The 21,387-nt window shown below is 42.4% G+C and overlaps 3 protein-coding genes across 3 annotated transcripts in view; all 3 read left to right on the top strand.

Moving 5' to 3' along the window:
* The window catches only part of ZDHHC3 (zinc finger DHHC-type palmitoyltransferase 3), a 32,519-nt gene extending 29,218 nt beyond the window's left edge, over positions 1 to 3,301 (top strand). The window contains exon 7 of the mRNA XM_063124010.1: positions 1,632 to 3,301. Within this exon, the coding sequence (XP_062980080.1) occupies positions 1,632 to 1,790 (159 nt within the window). The 3' untranslated portion in view covers positions 1,791 to 3,301. The remainder of the gene's footprint in view (positions 1 to 1,631) is intronic.
* Positions 1 to 21,387, top strand: part of CDCP1 (CUB domain containing protein 1) — a 451,994-nt gene that overhangs the window by 108,890 nt on the left and 321,717 nt on the right. The window lies entirely within an intron of this gene.
* GSDME (gasdermin E) overlaps positions 4,680 to 21,387 on the top strand; it is a 43,798-nt gene continuing 27,090 nt past the window's right edge. Inside the window, exons 1-3 of the mRNA XM_063119709.1 lie at positions 4,680 to 4,739; positions 13,690 to 13,925; positions 17,211 to 17,403. Of these exons, the coding sequence (XP_062975779.1) occupies positions 13,715 to 13,925; positions 17,211 to 17,403 (404 nt within the window). The 5' untranslated portion in view covers positions 4,680 to 4,739; positions 13,690 to 13,714. The remainder of the gene's footprint in view (positions 4,740 to 13,689; positions 13,926 to 17,210; positions 17,404 to 21,387) is intronic.

The raw sequence follows: 21,387 nt of genomic DNA, 5'->3' as shown, positions 1-21,387 counted from the left end.
GAGCAGTCTCCCTTTCCTGTGTAGTCATGGTAAATCAGATCCCATGAATGTAGATATGAAGTTTTACTTAGTGCAAATTAACCTCCACCACTGCTGTTATAAGTACTGTCTTGTTTCTCTGTACTTCTGCTTGGTGCAAACTCAGGAACTTGAGTGTTTTGCCCAAGTCAAGACGCAGATCTGAGTTACAGTCAGCACTTTTGTTTTCAGAAATGGAGATCAGCCATTTCTTCTCTGCCCCAGAATGCATTGCTAGGTGTAAACCGATACTGCAATATTAATTTATTCAGACTTCAAATCTCCATTTTGGTTGCCGTCTGCATGGCCACAACAGATTTTCAGACTTCTCTTGCTTTTTACACGACCTAGTCTGATGAAGAGTTTTGGAGAATTCAGTAGTTTGCATACATTTGTGGCATTTTGGTTGATCCTACTAAAGGTATTGCCAAACTGTGGAATTCAGATTAATATGAGGTTAGAATTCGTTAGCCCATGCATTACTTTGCACATATCTCATTTGCTATTTTGTTACCCATTCAACCAGTTCAGAAAGTCTTCAGTCTGCTTTTGGATTTCACCATCCTGAATAACCCCGGTACGTTCTGCCAATTTGGCTACCTAACTACAGACAATTTATAAACAAGTTAAATACCACTGGTTTCAATAGGATCTGAACCCCGTGGCTTCTTTTACTCCATTGTGAACACTGCCTATTTACTGCCCTCTGCTTCAACTTTTTTGACCATTTGCTGATCCATAAAAAGATTCATCCTCTCATACCATGACTACTAAATTTGAGAAGACTTTTGAAAGTTTCAAGTATATAATGGCTGCATGCAGACATCATGGCAAACTGTGTTTTGCCATTACAAGAACGGGTTTTTCATGCAATGGAGATTAGAGGCTTTTGTTCCCAGTTCATAGCAAACCATAGGTTGCTGTTCTGTATGAAACTGCTGAACTGGTGTGCACCGACTGGAGTTTGCCTGTAAATCAGGATCTTAAACCATGGTTTGATCTGGTTTGTGATCTTGCTTTGCTTAAAAAATAGTCCATTTATAGTCTTGACTTAATCTCAAATGCTAATGTTACTACTGAAGCAGTTAACAAACTAGAAACCTACAAACTAGAAATTAAAAAGGGCCTACATTTTTTCTGCCTCTCATCTTTACTAAATGTTGTTCCTTTCTCACTCACCAACATGCTTACACCTCATCCTGGAAGCCTTTTCCCTGCTTGACAGCCTCTGCTTTGCTAGTTCAAAGATTCTGATGCTTGGGGCACTTCTTGAACTTGCTTGTGGAGAACCTGAAAGTTGTTCAAGATGGAGGGGATTTTGAGGGGTTTTTGATAAAAACGTAAGATGGCCATATTGAGTGCTTTTTTTGGATGAGGGTATTACGGCATTTCTGAAAATTTTCATGACAACTGTGTGATTTTGTCTTTACTCATTAATTGCTACAGGTTTGTCTTTTGTTTTTCTATCCTTTTTCAAAGAATATATATTTTAAAAATGTGATTGTTTTCCTGCTCCAGCCATTTGATAAAGGATAGACAAGTGTGACTCTTTTCCCCAAAACCAGAACTACAAAAATAAGTTCCTGACTGAAAATGTCATATTTCTGTTTTAGGGAATAGAACAGTTGAAAAAAGAAGAGAGAAGATGGGCTAAAAAAACAAAATGGATGAACATGAAAGCAGTATTTGGCCATCCGTTCTCTATAGTTTGGCTTAGCCCATTTGCTACTCCAGACCAAGGCAAAGCAGACCCATATCAGTATGTGGTCTAAGAATTGATGAACAGCATTTCCACTAAAACAAAACTGCATTTATGGCACTTCGGTTATTATACATGAATGTTTCAAATGAAAAGGCAATTTTTTTTTACAAACTGCCTATTAAATGGCTGATCATTGCAGAGAAAAATGCCTATTAAATGGCTGATCATTGCAGAGAAAAAGCAGCCCTGTATTCTGAAAACTTTTGGTAATTCTCCATCTCTGGTGGCTGAAGCTTTTTCCTTTCTCTTTTTTAACTTGTTAACTTTACTGGCCTGTTTTGTTTTTCCGTCTGCTTTCTCTGACATGACTAATGTAAAGGGGAATTTCTTTTTTCTATGCCTACTCACCCATATTGATTGAGTAGTCCTTTCACCATGGTTGACATCCAAATGACAGTCTATGCCAGCAGTGCCACCATCTTCTTACATAAAATGTTATGGACTTCTTGATGGCAGATGATGCTTTTAGTTGGCAGTAAGGACTCTCTCCTTGTGTTGTGGTACAATTTCCCACTAAGTTTAAGCCTCACTTACTAAGAGCTGAAAGATGGAAGATAAAAGTGTGATCCTACAAGAGGGCCAGTTAATAACAAAATTGCTTAGCATTTATTGTTTAAAACATATTGCCAACATTACTGTACATTACATTATTGTACTTTGGACAGCTACAGAAAGGATTCTTTCTTGCACTGTTTGATTCCATACCTTCTCTGGTTAGCAGGAAATGCTTTCTTCCTAGGTTAAAGGATGGACAGTTTTTGTGAATATGTGTGGATTGTAATGCCTTATAATTGGAGGAGAAAGAAATATGGAGTTAAATGTGTAGAATAGCAAGATAATGTGTGTCCTGGGTTGCTTTTTTAAATTGAGGGATTGTTATTGAACAGTGTTCATGTGTAGAAAAGGCTTGCAAGTCCAGATAAAAACATAAGCACAGAATGTTTGTATAGATATGTCAGCATTGTTCTCTCTTTTTTTAAAACATTACCACCTTTTTTATATCTCTAAATGTTTGTTCTCCTTTATATTTATACATATATATATATATTTTACATTGGGGAAATGCCACGTGTTAAAAAAAAAAATCATGCATGCCTTCTGTCATGATTATGTGGATGGCAAACCGTGTATGTAGTAAGGATGGGAAGCAGAGAGATCTTCAAGAGGGCATTCTGTTTTTAAAAAGAAGCAAGTAGAAGAGATTACATCCAAGCTGATTATTTTGTATCTGGATAGGGACTTTTATCATATATTTTGGATAAAAAAAACCCCACTACTGATGGAAACCTCGGAATAATTGCAAAACCAACAACAACACCCTTTAAAATGATAGAACTGCAAATAAGCTGGGCTGCTGCATTTATTCTTTAGACTGAATCAAAGCCATGGAGTGGGAGAGAAGTCAGTGGAGGAGGCCAATAGATCTGTCTCGTTTTGAAAATAATGTGAATGCTGCATCTTTTCAATTCTGTCAATGCTTCCATAGGGGAAACAAATGCAATAAACCTTTTCTGAACACTGTTTCTGCGTCTTCTTTGTGGGGGGGGGGGGGGAGAACCTCTACATTCTGTTTGCAGCCAAGATGGTAGAAGAAAAAAAGTTGAGTAACTAGAAGTTGGGTTTAAAATGATGGAAAACAACTAAAATCAATAGTACAAGTGACTACACTTTTAAATTTGCTACCATTGATTATGTTCAAGAAATCTGCGGACATCTGTATAATCTCTTTTCCCCTCCCTGCTTGTACAGTTGTATTTCTGTTGCCATAGGAATGCACACAGTGGATTAGCTGACTTCATTGTGTGCTTAGAGGAGAGATTTCTTTGGAAGAAAGAAATATTAGCAATCAGAGGCTTTTTTTAAAAAAAAAGTTGGTGTAGTTAGAGAGGGATGTTTCCTTTTTCAGTCTGATCTCTTGCTTGGAAGTAAGATCCACTGAGCTCAGTGAAACGTATTCCAAAACAATTCTGCGTGGATCTTCCTGTTAGTCTGGTTGTCAATGGTTTATTTTTGACAAGGTCGCCATTTTTATGATTTGAGGACCCTGCAAATGGCTTTGAAATGGGCTTCTAAGACCTTAATTAGTTCTATTCTCAATTTGGAGCAGGAGAAGGAGGCAAGGCTCTTTCTGTGCAATTGTAAGGATGATCTCACTCATCCCCAGTTCCATGCTGGAGAGGAATACTGGGACTTCCCTCATACTGCTAGCCATGACAAGCATAGCTAGTGGAATTGTAGACTTCTGAATGTAATCCATATTTTATTCTGTTGAGATCTCTGTGTTACCATTTTCTTGATGTCTAGTATAAGTAGTCCTGTGGCAGCTTAAAAATACATTTATTGTATTATGTTTTGTGGAGCTCTGGCCACTGAGCTCTGGCTCACGAAAGCTGCTGTTCCAATACATTTTTAAGGTGCCACATGACACTGTTTGCTGCAACCAGCTAATGTTTGCCTCTCCAGCAATTCAGTAAGTGTGCATTTGGGCTAGCTATCCATGAATAAGATCAGGTTTATGTCAAAGAAATGATTTCATATTGAACTAAACAAGTTGTATGGTAATCTGTTCTTAGAAATGTTCAGATGTTCAAATTCTTATCATGGTTTAAAGATATGGATAAATAGAGGCAGGTAATACTACGTATAGTACACTGGAGGTCCTCAGACTTCAAAGAATGATATGGAAGCACAACTATTGTGTATATACAACCTCTGTGAATGCATGTAGCTGCTTTTCTATTGTAAACAGGTGCAAAATTCAAACAAATGATTTCTGGATATTGCAAGTGGCTTCTGTGTTTGAAAATGCAATATTGGGAGTTTGGCTGCCCACAGCACTAGTGGGCGTAATCGCCGGCAGTGATAGGCAGGCGCCAACAATGGGTCGCAGTCCAGCGGGGCGGTGAGGACGGCGGGCTCGCGAGAGAAGGCGGCGGCGCGCAGCCCCCCTGGAGGAGTTGTGAGTAACGGGAGGCGAGCCTGAGGGAGGGACGGATGCCGTTCCGGGGCGACGTCTCCAGGGCTTCCCCGTTCTGCCCGGGGGAGCCGCTTTCTTCTGCCCCTTCTTGGCTCGTGGCGCTCTTCCTCGCTGTCTCTCCCGCACTCTCTCTAACGCGTCCTCTTCGCGGCTAGATTCTCCTGAGTGAATCGGTCTTTGTCTACGTTTCAGACTCTAAAGCGGCCCTCCCCAGCCTGACGCCTGCCAGATGTGCTGGATTATAACACCCACCCCAAACACACCCACACCAGGCTGACTAGGGATACTGGGAGCTGTAGTCCCAATACATCTGGCAGGCACCAGATTGGGGAAGGCTGCTTTAAAAGATATCGTAAACCAAACGCCAAAGGGCCCTGAGATGCTAGCAGCCTTCCCTAACCTGGTTCCTCTCCAGAGGTTTGGGACTCCAGCTCCCATCAGCCTGAGCCAGCATAGTCAAGGTCGATGGGATTTATATCCCACAGCCCTTGGCATACATTTCAGATAAAGGCAGTTTCTCACAGGGCCGTATCCCTTCATATTTGTTTTATAACGGACACAAAAATCCGTTTCACCCACACCTCTGCCTTTCCCCAAGCCATTGCACTGTAGGAACATACCATCCCTGGTGAATCAGAGCAAGGTTTGGTCTATCTAGTTCAGCAACCCCTCTCCCAGAGTGTCTCCTCTTCAGGAAGGCGGTGAGCAGGACATGAAGGCAAAAGCTGCCCTTTGTGGTTGTTTCCCAGCAACTGGTTATTCAAAGCTACACCTGCCTCTGAACTTGGAGGTTCTGCTGAGCATTAAGGGCAAATGCTGTTGAGAAACCAAGAATTACCCCATCCCTGTCTAAAATTGTCAAAGCCAGTATGTGGCAGCGAATTCCAAATGTGGATTGTGAATGAACTGAAGAGCTACTTCCTTTTCTGAGTCTTTTGCAGACCAGTTTCATTGTTTGGCCCCCTATGTCGAGAGAGGAAGGGGTGGGGTGTGTGGAGAATCTCCACCATACATAATTCTATAACTGTGTCATGTCACTTAAACTAAAATCAAACTAAAAAGCTTTTTGTTTATTTAGAAATGTTCTTGTTTTAGTCTAAACTTTTAAAAAATCAAATGCTTTAGTCTCTTGTCTTGTAGTACTTGCCTATGCCCTCACAGTATTTCATATATTATTCTAAAGTTTGGTTGCTTCCTCTTTCTCTTCCTCTCTACTATCTATCTATCTATCTATCTATCTCCTACCTTCCCTCTGGGAAGCACAGGGCACATGATTTCTCTCCTCCACACTGCCTTTTTTTCCTCACAGCAACCCTTTGAAGTCTGTTAGGCTGAGAGCTGGTGACTGATTTGACTTCATAGCTGAGTACTAGAGATTTGAACATGGATCTCCCCAATCCTACTAACCCAATGCTTTAACCATTACACCACCCTGCTTTTCATAACAGTTGCACAACCATATGGTCTTGGCTACCCCCACCCCCAATTCTGTTAATCCCCTCCAGCCACCCCATCACCTCCCATTTGTCCACAGTGTATATGCTTTTTTTATGGTTTTGTTATAACCAAACTGAATGATTCAGACATGTTTCAAACTCTTGTTATGACATGGCGGTTATGTGGGGCAGTTTGATTGGCATTACTGGGCCTGTGTAAGTGCGTATTATCATATCTTCCTCCACTCCGTTAGGTTGGGTCCTATCAATTTAAGCTTAGCTAGACCTAAGGTTTATCCCTGGATCGTCCAGGAGTCAAACCTGTTCATCTAGGTGACACACAGGGGATCCAGTGCTCAGGCAGGGGCGAACCCTGGATGATCCCAGGATAAACCTTGGGTCTAGCTGTGGCCTAAGCTAGCCAAATGATTTCAAAAGCAGAGCTGCAAATTTTGGAACCAGTTATTCATATCTTTCTTTTTGAGGCAATAAAAATTGTGTGATGTCTTTCCTGCTTCATTTTCCTGATGAAAATAAGGAGCAATTTCTGTAAAAGAGCCCCAGGGTGAGAAACTGAAAAGCTACCATGTCAATAAAAGCAGCTATTTACAAACAGCAGCTCCTTTTGACACTTTCTTTTAAAAACAAACAAAACCTGATGAAAAACTTGAAGGAATTTTACACAAGCAGCTGCCCCTATGAAATTAAGGCAGTGAAGTCGTTGTCCCATAAAGACTGCAACTTCAGATGCTGTGAATTGGAATGACAAAAGATCCTACATTTTTGGTTAAAGATAGGACCAGGTACGTTGGATCATAGGAAGTTGCCTTAGATGGAGTCAGGCCATGGGTCCATCCAGTATTGTTGACCGTGAAGGCTGGTGGTTCTCCAGGGTTTCATGCAGGAGTTCTTCTTGCCCTACTTGGAGAAACCCCAGAACCCTTTGCGTGCAAAGCAAGTGCTCTGCCATTGAACTAAGGTACCTCCAGGCAGCAGATGGTGTGAAAGACTCCTCTGAGACCATGCAGAGCCACTTCTAATCTGTGTAAGCTATCCTGAGCTACATGGACAAATAGTTCACCCTGGTATAAGGCTTGTGCCATGTATTATTTTAGGTGGAATCTAATTTAAATTATTAAGAGTTGGATCCAGGATCTGCCTTCCATTCACGAAAGGGCTCTGCTCACAGAAGGTACTTCTGCCTGGTTTTCAGGGTTCCCCCCACCCCTCAACACCATAATTTACATCATTCATCTATGTAGCATTTTCAGTCGACTGAAGGACTGCTGTGGGGAGGAAGTGACGGGGAAGTCCACTTTAAAGGTCTAGTAAGTTGCACGTGCCTAGATCTGGATCCAACCCTATCTGTGTAAATGTTTTGGAAAGAAAAACATACTTTTAAATAAAATTTGTATAACTGGTCTTGCGTTTTTGCTGCTTGGTTGAATGTGTGTTAGAATGATGAGGTAAAAAGCCAAATGCTTGTTGAGGGTGGGGTAGACTTTCACGACTTCATATTTTCCCTCCCAGTATGGTTTTGGTCCAAAGACATTCAAGTGCAGCAGCTTGCATTTTCCTTAATGTGCACAAGGGTTTACTTCACCAAACAGATAGTTGGCACTACCAGCTTTGGCAGCCCTAATCAGACATTTGGGCGGGGGCGTATCTGGAACTGGTTTCCCACCCAAAACAGATGATTGGAGCAGAGACTGCCAGCCACCTGGAGCAAAAGCGTCTGCAGTCCACAAGAGGTGCTATGCTTACCTCCTGAAGTCTCAACGTAGGATTTTTCTATTTCCACCACCACCACTTCCTGGGACTGTCTTATTCACACACTGCACATGTTCTAGAAAGGTCTGCTGGTGTGTTCCTGTGATCTGTCTGCTGGTGTGTTCCTGTGATCTGTCTGTTGGTGTGTTCCTGTGCCTGAATGAGGGTGGTGTTATTTACTTACATCTTATTTGAAGGTTTTGTTTAAAAAAACGATTAAATTGGTTTCAAAATGTGGCTTAGACAGGCAATCAATCTCACAATCTTCCCTAAAGAATAGTTGGTTCACACCTCATTGAAATTCAGAGCAGTTGTCCCCTATTCTGGTTTGGTTTATTACGATTTAATTAACAACCATGCTGTAAATGTTTGGCTCATAATATGTCATACATTTTAATAAATCTCACCTGTCAAAGTCCTTCTTCAGGTAGGAGCATTGTTTTATAATTAGTTTGCAATCAATATACTGCAGGGGTGTTTTTTTTTAGTGAAGTTCACAAAAGTTACTAGCCTACAACAAGAAAAAAGTAATGGCCTGCCCATGGATGCGTATGTGCATTTTTGGGCTGGTGGTGATTGGACTCTGTAAACTCAAACTTTAGAAATGCTGGTATAAAGGTGGCTGTTTTGGATGACAAAATGTTTAAACAGAAGAAAAACACCTAAAGGGGGTTGGGAATACTTGGGAAATTGAAAAGAAAGAAGGAAAAACAACAACCTTGATGTCACTTCACAGGAACAGATAGGGAAATCATGAGAGGGAACATTTTGTTGCTCATTCCTCTTCAGTCAAGGGAGGGCAATTTCTGGCTTTTCAGATGTTGGAGTCCAATTCTGATCAACTGTATCTAAAAACAGGTTCTAGGATGTTCCTCTTCAGCAGGTTTCTGAGGGCCTTTGGGCAAGACCCCTTCAATGCTCCCCTTCCCCAGTGAGTCTATCTTCTCACCACCGTTGTCACCAGCTGTTGTTGCTCCCCATCCTCTTTCACATCCTTGATATCGCTTGCTTGAAGAAAGCAAGTAGGCTGTGGCTTCTCCCGCGTCGTCTTTTCATCGCCTCCATTGTTTGGCCAAACCAAGAAGCAGGTGAAAAAGCAAGTTGCCATGGTGAAGAGGAAGGGACTCCAGGAGGCTCTTCTCAGTGGTCCCCCGCTGGGTGTGGGCCCTCCGTGGGTGCCTGCCCATGCCTGCCCTTGATGCCGGCCCTATTCTTAAGGCAATCGCAGCTTCTACGACAAAGGTATCCAGCTACTTAGAGGGGCTGCCCAGTTCAGTCAATTCTTTGGTTAAAAATGTAAGTGATTATAAACTAGGGCCAGGCAACCTGGCACCCCTCAGATGTTTTGGACTACAACTCCCGTAATCACTGGCCATTGGCCTTGCTGGTTGAGGCTACTGAGAGTTCTAGTCTAACAAATTTGGAAGGCCCCAATTTGCCTATCCTTACAAAGCCACGAGTGACCGACACTGTCTTAGAAGTTGATTTCCTTCTCTCTGCACAGGAAGGAATGTGTCCTCTGAGGGTCCCTTTCATGACATATGTGGGTGACATCTAAACATTTTTTTTCGTATGCATGAAACTATGCATAACAAATGTGATTGATTAGTGCAATTAAAATGTATATGCTTAAATAGGACTTCTTTAAATCTTTTATCAGCTGTACTAATTAGACTTCACTCTAAAATCTTCTCTGTGATAAGAGGATAGAGATAGGGATAAGAGCATAAACCTTCAGCTGAGACTGTGGCCCTGTCCTCAGGGTCACAGAAGATAAGATGGGAGTAGTCACATTTTTGTAATTGTGTGTCTGTCTTATTCATGCATAAATCAGGGTTCTTTAACCTTGAGAGGTGCATGGATGAGGCAAGACCTAGAGTCTGAAGTGGATATAGGCCACCTGGGGGCCTGTATCCAGTTCAGTCCAGACACAGCTTTACCACCTCCATGAGGAAGTTGTTTTGTTGATTTACTAGGTGTGCAGGACAAGACTAGCGGGCTGTCTAAATACTTGGAAAGCCCTGGGGTGGGTGTGCAGTGGTGCGGTGTCGATTATACAATGCAGCAGCACTCGTGCACCCACTCTGGGGCTTTCCACCAAAGGAAAAGATTAGCCACTCCGCAGCAGTGAATACCCGGGGTTTGGTTCATCGCAGTAGCAACTTGCCGCCATGAAGACAGCCCTCTAGTAAAGCCTGGAGCCCCCAAACAGAAGAAGAAAATGACCCAGTGGAGGCTGGTGGTTCCAGTGGGGCAGTGAATCCGCTCCAGGTTTCCATCAAACCAGTCAGAATTGCAAAGATGCTATCCAAGGTCCAAAGTGCTACTGACATTGGAGCCTCCAGCCTACACTGAAAAGTATGTTTCTGCTAAGAGGGTGGCTAGTGAGACTTCAATCAGCACTATGCAAAGTGTTAAATGTGTGTCCATTTTTAAAGAAGATGCAAAAGATTTTAAAAGATCTGAGGCTTCGATCCAATGGTGCCATTCCACCAATGGAAGGGAAGCCTCTGGAGCAATGAGTTGTCCCTCCTCTATCCCCTGCAACTCCCGGCAAATGCCCCAAATCTGGATTGAGTGCCCTCTGGAGCAGATGTGGGGGGATGTGGAGGGCTGCAGGAGAGAGAAGAGGGCATGGAAAGGTGAAGTTGGATACAGGCTGACTGGGGGCAATTCTTTGTGGCTGGTGGCAAACAGTAATATGTTCATGGCAGTCCTGATAATCTGTAGTTGAATCACCTCCTTATCCTTTGACAGCATCTGGAGGGGGAACTCCCAAGCAATTTATATATAAGTCAACTCTGATGTCACTTCTAGTATAACGAAAGAAAAAGAGATAGTTGGATTACATTCCCAGTTCTGATGGTTTGAGTAAAGTTAGAAAACTCTTTTTAGCCTCCTCCAGCCATGCAACATTCTGCAGGCTTATAATATTAACATAAAGCAATAGAATTGAAGCTGGACCGCTAGTCCAATTGAAGCTGGATCTCAAGAGATCTGCCGGTTGCAAGATGTAATTTCATCTTGTCTTGGCAGAGTGTTTAATGGGACAGTTTTCTACGTAGTTCTTACCACACTGAGGGACTAATTCATTCCAGCACGGTGTTTGAACATTGCTTATTTTGATAACTGTTCTGCCAGTATGTACCACATGGCTGTGGATCCGTTGGTTCAGTATTTAGTTGCATGTTCAGTTCAAACCATGTTTGTACAAAAACTGTTGATTCATTAGTTAAACTCAAGAGTGGTGCACATAAATTATGTCATTGGCAGATAAGTTAATGTTTACATACTATCACTTACTAGCTACCTGTTTGTATGCATTTCTCATTTATATGTCTGAAAAATATTACATGTCTAACAAAATTCTAACTACTACATAATGTAATATTATCTCAGCTGTAGCCTTCAGAGCTGTGCTGTCCCTCTGTTGTTTCCATGGAATTTTGCAAAATCTTTCCCATGTGGCCTGGCTTCTCAGTCATTCTGTCCTTTGTGCATTTGTCTTTTCTGCATACTAAGGCAAAGGTAGGTTTTCCCAACCTTGTGTTCTCCGGAAGTGCTGGATTATAACTCCGGGCATCCCCCATGCTGGCTGGGGGATCCTGGGATTTGCAGTCCTGCACATCTGGAGGGCACCAGACTCTGGAAGACTGATCCAAGGGGGCCATCTTATGGGAAAGTTGACATTTGTATTCCAATACCATGTGCAAAAATCAAAAGAGGGCAACATTGTCCACAGCCCTCAGGGGGATTGTAGGAAAAGTGAACAGTGTCCAGAGCACTACAGAGTACCCAAAAAGGTCAAATTAAGCTTGCCAACAAGCTAAATTTGTGTTCGAAATGCTATTTTATGTTATAAGTAGATAAAGAATTGAATTTTGTGTTGCAACCCACCGGGGGGAGTAGTTTGAGGGGGGGAAATGTCCCTTGGACCTCCTGATGTTGCTGACATAATCAGATATGAAGACACAAATGTGTAAAATTGCCATTTTCTCTTTAAACTACATGAAGGCAGGGGCCCAATCCTTTCCTATTCACTCTGCACATGAATTAAAGGTGAAAAATGTATGTGTGTTTTATTGAAAAGAAAATTGTGCAACGTTTGTCGGAAAGACACAACATAAAATAACAAGTCAAGCACATTAGGAAGGATGCAGAGTCAGGATATCACTATTCAGTCTCACTGCATTAACTAAGGATACTACCCAGCAAGTTCTTTCTAGGGGGTTCCTGAGTTTGTCACTGTTGTGAGTTTTCAATCTTGCTCCCAGTAAGAGAGAGGGAAGGGATTTTGTGTGCAGTGTCCTGAAGTTCTGTCAACAAACACTTAATATTACCAGCTAGAGTGTGTAACTTTATTAATTAAACCAAAGATTTACCTCCAAAACTGTCGATAACATTGCATGCCCACCACATGTAGCAATATGGTTCCAAGCCCAAACATTCCTTCCAACATCTTGGAGAATCATTATTCTAAATATTTATTATTAATAATTATTATCCACTGCACAGTTCTCAGAGTTGTGTGTTTGATAAAGTATAGAAAAAATGTCAGACTTAGCCTCACAAACTGTTAGGAGCGAAGTTATTGTGTATTACGTATATGGAGAACTCTACACATACCTTCTTAAGACAATTCTGGAGTGGTGTCTGACAGTATGTGGAGTTTCTCACATTACTTTTTGGTGTACATATTATAGAATAGTTGAGCTGGAAGGGGTCTGTAAGGCTATTGAGTCCAACCCCCTGCTCAATGGTGGAATCTACATTAAAGTATGCCTGACAAGTAGCTGTCCAGCTGCATCTTGAATGCCTCTAGTGTGGGAGAGCCCGCTGCTTCCATTCATGTGTGAGGACTCAACCCCTAGTGTCAGGGAAGGCCTCAGAGCATTAGCTCATGAAGAGCTGCCCCTGGAAGGAAAGTTTCCTCGTCTCCCGTGAGCAAGAAAGCTTTCTAGTCCCACGTAGTGGTGTGTGTGTGTGTGTGTGTGTGTGTGTGTGTGTGTGTGTGTGTGTGTGCGTGCGTGCGTGCGTGCGTGCGTGCGTGCGTGCGTGCGCGCGCGCGCGCGCGCGTGCATGCATGCATGCATGCTTTAGTGTGTTAAATCACACCATGATGTTTTAAGTGTATATCTAAAAATGTGAATGTGACAACTTATTTGAAAAAATGGATATTGTGCAGCTACACTAGGTCACTGAGCTGGGTTTGGTTGCATCTCCTTGTTGAGAGCTACTTGGTGGGAAACCAGCACTTGCTGTGGTGTAATGTTTGAAGGAGCTTTCTGAAAAACCTGCTCTCACCTCAACCCCCAAGTAGACCCAGGCCATGGCTAAATCAGGCCTGTATCCCGGGATTGTCCCAGGATCATCCCCGTGCATCCAAATGACAGACGGGACCCCGGGAGCAGGCAGGAACGACCCCTCCATTTGCCTGGGATAATCCTTAGGTCTAGCTAAGGTTGTAGTCTAGCTACAGGTTCTAAATCAGGTTTATTCAACCTGTTGCCCTTCAGATGTACTGGACTGCAACTCCCTGAATTCCCAGCAAGCATGGCCAATTTGATATTACTGAACACAAACCTCTCTGATTTGGGTTTGGAAAAGCATTGCTGAGGCAACCCACTTTGGAGACAACCATCCAAACCAATACCCTAATTAAGAGTATAAAGGTAGGCCTTGTTCACAATGTTTGTACTTGTCAAGTCTTGATTTTGTTTCCTCAGGTTTTTGTTTTTCAATCCCCTGAGGATGTTTGCAAAAGCAACAAAGAACTTTGTGAGAGAGGTTGACTATGGAGGAGACCTGATCCCGGTATCTAGCCTGAATAACTTGGATAAATTGCAGTTCCTGAGCTTAGTGACAAAGAAGAAGAAGACCTGGTGCTGGCAGAAGCCAAAGTACCATCTCTTGTCAGTCTCGCTGAATGATGTGCTTGCGAAAGGCGAACCCATAAAACCAGGTATAATTGCAGCTACACCGTGTTACAGGAGATAAGAAAAAGTGCAAAGTGCAACCATTAATAAAAAGCATTTCTAATTAGACTGCTGCAGATTTGTCAGCTTTCTGGGTTTGTTGTGTGTTTTTTTAAAAAACTGAATATTCAACACTTTTCAGAAAGTCAGGTGGTGCCATGTTAATGTGTCATTTTGCTCTTCCTTTCAGTTTAAATTGTATATAAAACACTTATTTAAACAGTGAAATTGTTTCTCTGAAGCAAGCAGTGAAAGGAATGCTATTGAACCTGAATGATACTGCTGACTTAAACGATACTGTTTTATGTGCTTGATTTTCTGAAGTGCTTACCTGGAGTGGCTGTCAGGGTTTTCTTTTGCATTTCAGATGCTCTTAAACTGATAACTTTCAGAGGACCATATTAATGTGTTGCACGAAAAACAAGGAAGGGTCTTGTGGCATATTTAAAGACTACTAGTTTTAGTATTTGGTGGACTTGACTCCAGTTCATCAGTTCCATGAAGAGTTATCCTCACTTTGCACACACACGTGTGTGTGTACACACACACAAGGGATCAGCTAACTTGACAAACTCGATTTCACTTGAAAGCTTATTTTTTCACTTTTAAGTTTATTCTGTGTTGTTTCTGCATAGGATTGTGGGTTTTTTTTCATTCACATAAAATTTGTATGGATTTTTGTAATAATTTTTGAATATACCGATAATATATATATATTTATATATAATTTTGTTTGCATTAAAATGTGAACTCAACAAATTTCTCACCCATACCTTGTGTGAATAAACACACACACACACACACACACAGAGAGAGAGAGAGAGAGAGAGAGAGAGAAAGGGTGGAATAGTAAACACTGCAGTTGAATGGCCATAAACTGCAAGAGTTATAGCCTGTGACAATTCAATTAATGTGTAAATGTTTGCAAAATAAGCACACTGGCTATTCACAACAGCAGAAAATCGGTGATAGCGTAATCATCCTAGCATTGGTAAGGTAATTAACACCTGAAATGGGATATAGGATGATATTGTTTTTATTTAAGCCTAAACAGATTAGGTTGAAAATTAGATTATATGAAGCAACATAGATAAAAGAAAGTCTTGTGGCACCTTAAATATTAAGAAATAATATAATCAAGTTTCTTGATCAGTTAGAATGACAAGAAAGTTGATTGTATCAACAAAGTTGATTTTGTTCATCATTTGTTAATCTTTTAGATGCAATGTTACTGTTTTTTCCAAGCTGGTACTGTGATACATAGTTGGTATTCCATTTTGCCCTTTTGAGAACCCTAAACAGCATATCATGGGCTAGAATCCAAAAGGGTCTGCCATAAGGGAGCACAGCCTTTCTGGACCTGTGGACACATTTGAGAATTTGAAAAACTGCTGTGAGCACCAGCACAAAATGGTGGAGGATGTGGCTAGTCACATATTGGCTGCCATGGGGGCCTGTCTAATCAAAAGTGAGCTAGAGGTGGTGATGGGGAGAAAAATAGAGCGGCTCGAGGTTGAGAGGGAGGGAGAGAGGAAGAAATAGAAAGGCAAAGAGGTAGAGGGGAGACAAAAACTGGGAAGGGGGAGAAACAGCAAACTAAAGAATTGGGGAGAGAAATAACAAAGCTAGAAACTGGGAGGGAGGGGGAAGCAGGAAGACAAAGGGGAAGAGAAAGAGGAAGGCTGGAAGCTAAGAGGGGGAGGAAAAGTTAGCTCAAAAAATGGGGGATAGAAATAGCGAGGCTAGAAAGGGAGAGAAAGAAGACTGCCCTAACATTATCCAAGGTTTTTATTCAAAAACATATTTTTTTTAGAGGGACAGGGAGTAGAGCTTCATGGGCACCTTTGGAAGTCCCTGAGGACACCATGTCATCCAAAAGCCCCATTTTGGGGACTCTTGCTCTATGTCATGTGCAAATGGGGACTTTCTAGCACCAGCTTCATGAACCCCTGAAAGTCACCTTCAAAGGTTGGAGGACTTTTCAGACCATTTCTCCATGAGGTGTGAAGAGTTGGCCCCAGAATAGTCTCTGGTTTCCAATCAAGCGAGCCTTGTGTGGCGCAGAGCGGTAAAGCAGCAGTTTCTGCAGCTGAAACTCTCCCCACGGCCTGAGTTCAATCCCAGCGGAAGCTGGTTTCAGGCAGCCGGCTCGGGTCGACTCAGCCTTCCATCCTCCCGAGGTCGGTAAAATGAGTACCCAGTTAGCTGGGGGAAAGGTAATAACGGTCGGGGAAGGCAACGGCAAACCACCCCGCTATAAGGCCTGCCAAGAAAACTTCAGCGAAAGCTGGCGTCCCTCCAAGAGTCAGTAATGACTCAGTGCTGGCACGAGAGGTTCCTTTCCTTTCCTTCCAATCATAGTGTTTTGACCCAAAAACAAGGGGAGCTTTGTGTGGATAAATCCTCATCCCTTGCCCCCACCCAGAGAAAGCAAACCAAGCTTCATGTCAGATGGATCAGTCCTGTACTTTTGCACCTGTCTTTTTGCTTTCAACATGGTGGAAACACCCTTTCAGTGCTAATCTAACATAATGGTTTTTGGTGTTGTGTTGATCCTCTCCCAGGCATTTATTGGATTGTGTAATAAGTTTTTGGCCTGGGTAATTTAACCTGTAGGTAAAATGAATACTATATGTGTGTGGCAGCCTCAAAGAACAAGAAGTTAGCTTCAGAATGGGTGCATTTCAAAGCACAGGGTTGGCCAACAGATGCCCAGATACCACAGCCACCCTATCCTTCAAAATGTCAGAGTGATGCACTGTCCCCTTTAGATAGTAATTCTCTCTAGAGCTTTGATCTACTGGCTTACATGGGAGCCAAAGCACCGCAGCACTTTCCTTTCTTTTGTATGCAGGTAACTGCTCTGTGTGTGCAATGCAGAGAGTGATTTACCTAAAGCAGCCCTGAGTCAGTGGGTGATCAAGGATTTCAACCCATTGATCCAATTCAGAGAACTGTGCATCTAAAGAAGCTTCCATTATGATTAAAATAATAACCACCCACACATGCACTGTAAGAAATCTTTCCAACGTACTTATAAGACTTTGCTGCATAGGCCATCTGTCCCTTTGTTCACTGGATCTTCAGAAACAAAGACGATGGAACACCTTAAGCAGATTGTGTTAGATTCACAGGTGCTTCAATTCTGAATTTATTTGACCATTCCTCTTCTTTTTTATTATTATTTCATTAATGGTCCCAATTGTGCTTCAGAGCTGATATGCCAACATCTAAGCTATTTCTCGATTATTATTTTTTGTTTATTTTTCAAGTCGTGGTGGAATCTGATTTTGTGAAGTATGAGGGAAAGTTTGAAAACCATGTCGGGGGAAGCATTGAAACTTCGTTTGGGAAGATTAATCTCGGAGCTGGAGGAAGAGGTGTTGTAGAAAGCCAGTCATCTTTTGGAAATCTAAAAAAGCAAGAAGCTGACTTGCAGAAGCTTATGAAAGATGTCAAGGGAAGGTAGGTATTTGGCTTTAGAGTTGGCATTCTCCTTGGCATTTTTTTTAGTGGTAATGTAGTTAAAATGGATGTGGAAATGTTCACCCATTCAGAGTGAGGGCAAAGTGATGGAGGCACTGTTCTCTGAATTGGCTTAGTTTGCCATCAGTGATATTGTCACATAACTTGTCAGACTTGGCTATGTGCTGATATCACTATGCCCAGCAAGATCTTTACTGTTGTTGTTTTATAATGGTGCTAATTCAGTAATTACCAGCCAATCATGGGTGCTGACAAGCCTCTTCTTCCCAAGCACTGAAGAGCTGCATTAATGGTTTAAGCCACAACAGGCTTAAACCATTGATGCTTAAACATGGTCTCCACATAATGGGATGTAGGCTCCAAGCCTACAAATATTTTTGTGCATGTTTATATATGCTGGAATTGGAAATGGATTGGATCCAGGATCTGCCTTCAGTGGACAGAAGGGCTCCATCTGCCTCTGCCTCATTTTGGACACCTCCCTTTCCCTTTGCACTCCAGCTCACACCATTCAGCAGAGTCACTCAACCCTCTGTGCAGCGTTTTCGCAGGGCTGGGTGCTGCTGCTGCTGTTGCTGTGGGGAATTGGAGGCAGGGAAATAAAATTGTATATGCCTAAATCTGGATCCAACCCAGTCTTTTTAGCACTAGGGATTGCAAGGTTTTGTTAAACATCACAAGTCCAAAATAAAATAGTTGTTCATCATTTTTACATAGCATTTTTGAAAGTGTCAACAGGCTATCGTTAGATTGATGCTTGCAACAGCCTTTGAAGCAGATCTTTTCCTGCACTTTTTGTGAATGGAAAATGGCCATGGGCCACCTGAATCTCTATGGTTGACACTTACGGCTAGCTCCCTCACACTTAAGTATGACAGGATGGACATATCAGGACAAGCGCGGTGGGGGTTATGTAACATACATACATAGAAACTTGGAGTTTACATGATCACTGCTTTACATGACGGGCTGGTCTTGTGTGAGTCATGTGAATGCATGTACTGGGTGCTAGCTTAAGAGTTAAATTTTGAAGTTTGTCAAAGACTGTATTTATTTATTTATTTATTTTATTATATTTTTATAACGCCCAATAGCCGAAGCTCTCTGGGCTGTTCACAAAAAGTTAAACCATGAAAAGCATAAAACAACCAACAATTTAAAAACATGAATTCCTGTGAATCTCTGCTATAGGTAAGTCGCCATCAAACAAGGCAGTTGTGATGGAGAAGTTGTATGAATCCACCCTACACAGGTGGCTTTGTACAGCTTTTCATTTGAGGCAGATGCAGAGCGAAGTACTGGCACAGCCTGGGAAACTGTTGGCTTTGCAGCTTTGTGTGTGTGTGTGTGTGTGTGTGTGTGTGTGTGTGTGTGTGTGTGTGTGCATGTCTGAAATTAATCCACTGGAAAGCTGTATTTTGAATTGGATTAATAGGTGAACTAACATGGGACTCTTGTTTGGTGGAATGTGACAGAGGATTAGACTCGTGCTCTCCGGTCTAGCTAGCTCCCTTCTGGGGAAATAAAGCTTGGCATTATAGAATTGCTGCCAGCATGTTGGATAGAAGATACTGGGCGGTTGTTTGTTGCTCCAGTACCCTGGGAGAAAGCCAGAAGACCAGATTTGGGGCTCAGCCTCTCTTTACAATTTCATTACTATGAACATCAGCCCACAAGGTTTTGAACATCAACATAGGAACTCTCTCTGCCCCCACTTGGTGTATGTTTGTACGACTCCTGATTCTGCACCTCCAGCAACCTACCCCTTCCTATGCAATGGATTAGGAGTGGTTTTGGTATGGATTAATTGTATGGTGTACTGTATATCAGCTGCTCCTCCCTCAACTATGACCACCAGCAAGCATTCCAGCAGGCTATACAGAGAGGGAGATGAGAGGCAGAGCTGGGCCATTCCTACAGCCCTGCTGAAAGATGATTCCCTTCCCTTCCCATCCATTTTTCCTTGTATGTTGTGTCTTTTTAGATTGTAAGCCTTCAGTCAGGGACTGAACTTGTGTAGTGAGTTCATTAGTGAGCAGAAATATGGACTTCACAGAGTTCCCAAATGCTGTTTAGAGACCTGTGTAGCCTAACACAGTGAGTAGATTTTAGCAGGCTTTAGTTGACAAGAGCAGGCCTCATTCCCTGGATGGCCCTCTCCTAGTTATGTCATCCTTTTCTCATAGAATCTTATCTCAGGATAACCTGGGAGGTTTTCACTCCTAATGGTGCACTAGAAAAGGCAGTTAATTTCCCAAGTTTAAATGCTCTGGGAACCTGCGAGAGGGAGCCCCCATGCTTCTTCTAAGAGGGGGAGGAATGCAGCCTATCAGCTCCTGAGCAGAGGAGCCTATAAGATCCAGTGCACAGGCTTCACGCCTCGGCCTCGCTTCAGGAGGAACCGTGCAAGCGGCCTGGAGAATCTGCTGTGGCTCAAAGGGATGGCTTCTGTTTATCGTGGGGGGCCCAATAGACACCCAGCTATGAGAGCTTGATTAGCTGGAAAGAGGTGCTAACTTCCTTTGCATGTATATGTTCTGCATCCATTTTCTATCAAAAAACTGTTATCTTTTTGCGCAAGTGGCTTGTTTCATCTTGATAACCAAAAGGACCTGAACCAGAACCGAACTCAACTCAGCCTGTTTACACGTCACGTTAACTCATAGTGGCTTATAAGCTATGTAGAGTAGTTTATTTTGTAAGTTGTTTATTTTGCAATTAGCCTACTGTGCCCCAACACACGATTGGACAAATAAACTACACGGTGTAGTGGTGTGCTTTTCCCCCCTTGCCCCTCCTCTCCCTGCAGCCCTTCCGCCCAGCCAGGCAGGTATCCCAGGTTCCTTTGCAGATTTTCAAGCCTTTGCCAGGTCCCTTTTCTCCACCCGCATGCAACAAAAAGATGGGGCTCCAAGTCCTTGAATGTTTGCAGGAGTGCAACGAAATTTAATATACAGGTTCCCCTTCTGGTAAGCCACCACATGCACTACTGGGTAAATGTGGGGCTTTGCACACACGTGTGGGGCTTTATCCACACGTGAAACCATTTGGGAACTGCGCAAAGTGGTGGTGGGAAACTTATTTGGAGTTGGAGACACAGTTGAATGCGGCAAGAGAACAAGTTTGCTCAGAGATCGCACAAGAGGAGCAGAGCGGTTGCAGTGTTTTTTGCTGCTCTTGCCAAATAGCTCTGTAGGTGATATCCGTAACCCACACTAGCATGATATGCTAACCCCCCATAGATAAAATAATCCTTACTACTACAGACCTTAGGTTCCCAAGGTGGCTGGTTTGGTGGAAATAACCCACTAAGGGGAATGGGGGAAGTTCACAGACAACACACTAAGCCATCATGTTTTAAATAAACCATTGTGGTTTATTTAACCCATCGTGGGTTAAGGTGTCATCCAAACCGAGTCACTGATTGCATATAAGCCACTCCAGGAGTCTTTTCAACTGAGTGGGATAAAATATACCTATTAATTAATTAAATCATGCATACTATATGTTAATATGTAGGTAGCAGCAGAAAAGTGGGGAGGGAGAAGGTAACGCCTGCGTGCACAACATGAGTTTCCTATAAACAAGGACCTAATTGCTGAACTGTAATAAAAAATGGATTTATTAGTTGTCTAGCCACCTTTTTATTTTTTAGATCTGCCGGTAAATTAAAGGTATGTTGCATTTTCTAAGTGCTGTGTTAGTTACTTTGAAAGGATCTGCTGTAATTATCTAACACAGTACCATTAAGAGGGTTCTTTGACTATAATGAACTCTCTCTGGAGATCAATAATTAAGTCTATAGTCTTCTTTTAGAAAGGTTTTTTTCCGTTCTTTTGATGCACCACTATTATATATAACTGATATAACTCCCTGATCTACCCAACTGAGGGGGGGCGGAGCTGGCCGCCTGAGCAATGGCGGGTTTCTTCTGAGGCTCTAAGCGGCGTTTGCCGGAAAAAG

Source organism: Elgaria multicarinata, chromosome 1 (assembly GCF_023053635.1).
Source record: "Elgaria multicarinata webbii isolate HBS135686 ecotype San Diego chromosome 1, rElgMul1.1.pri, whole genome shotgun sequence".
Lineage (NCBI taxonomy): Eukaryota > Metazoa > Chordata > Lepidosauria > Squamata > Anguidae > Elgaria > Elgaria multicarinata.
This window is presented reverse-complemented; position numbering and strand designations above follow the sequence as displayed.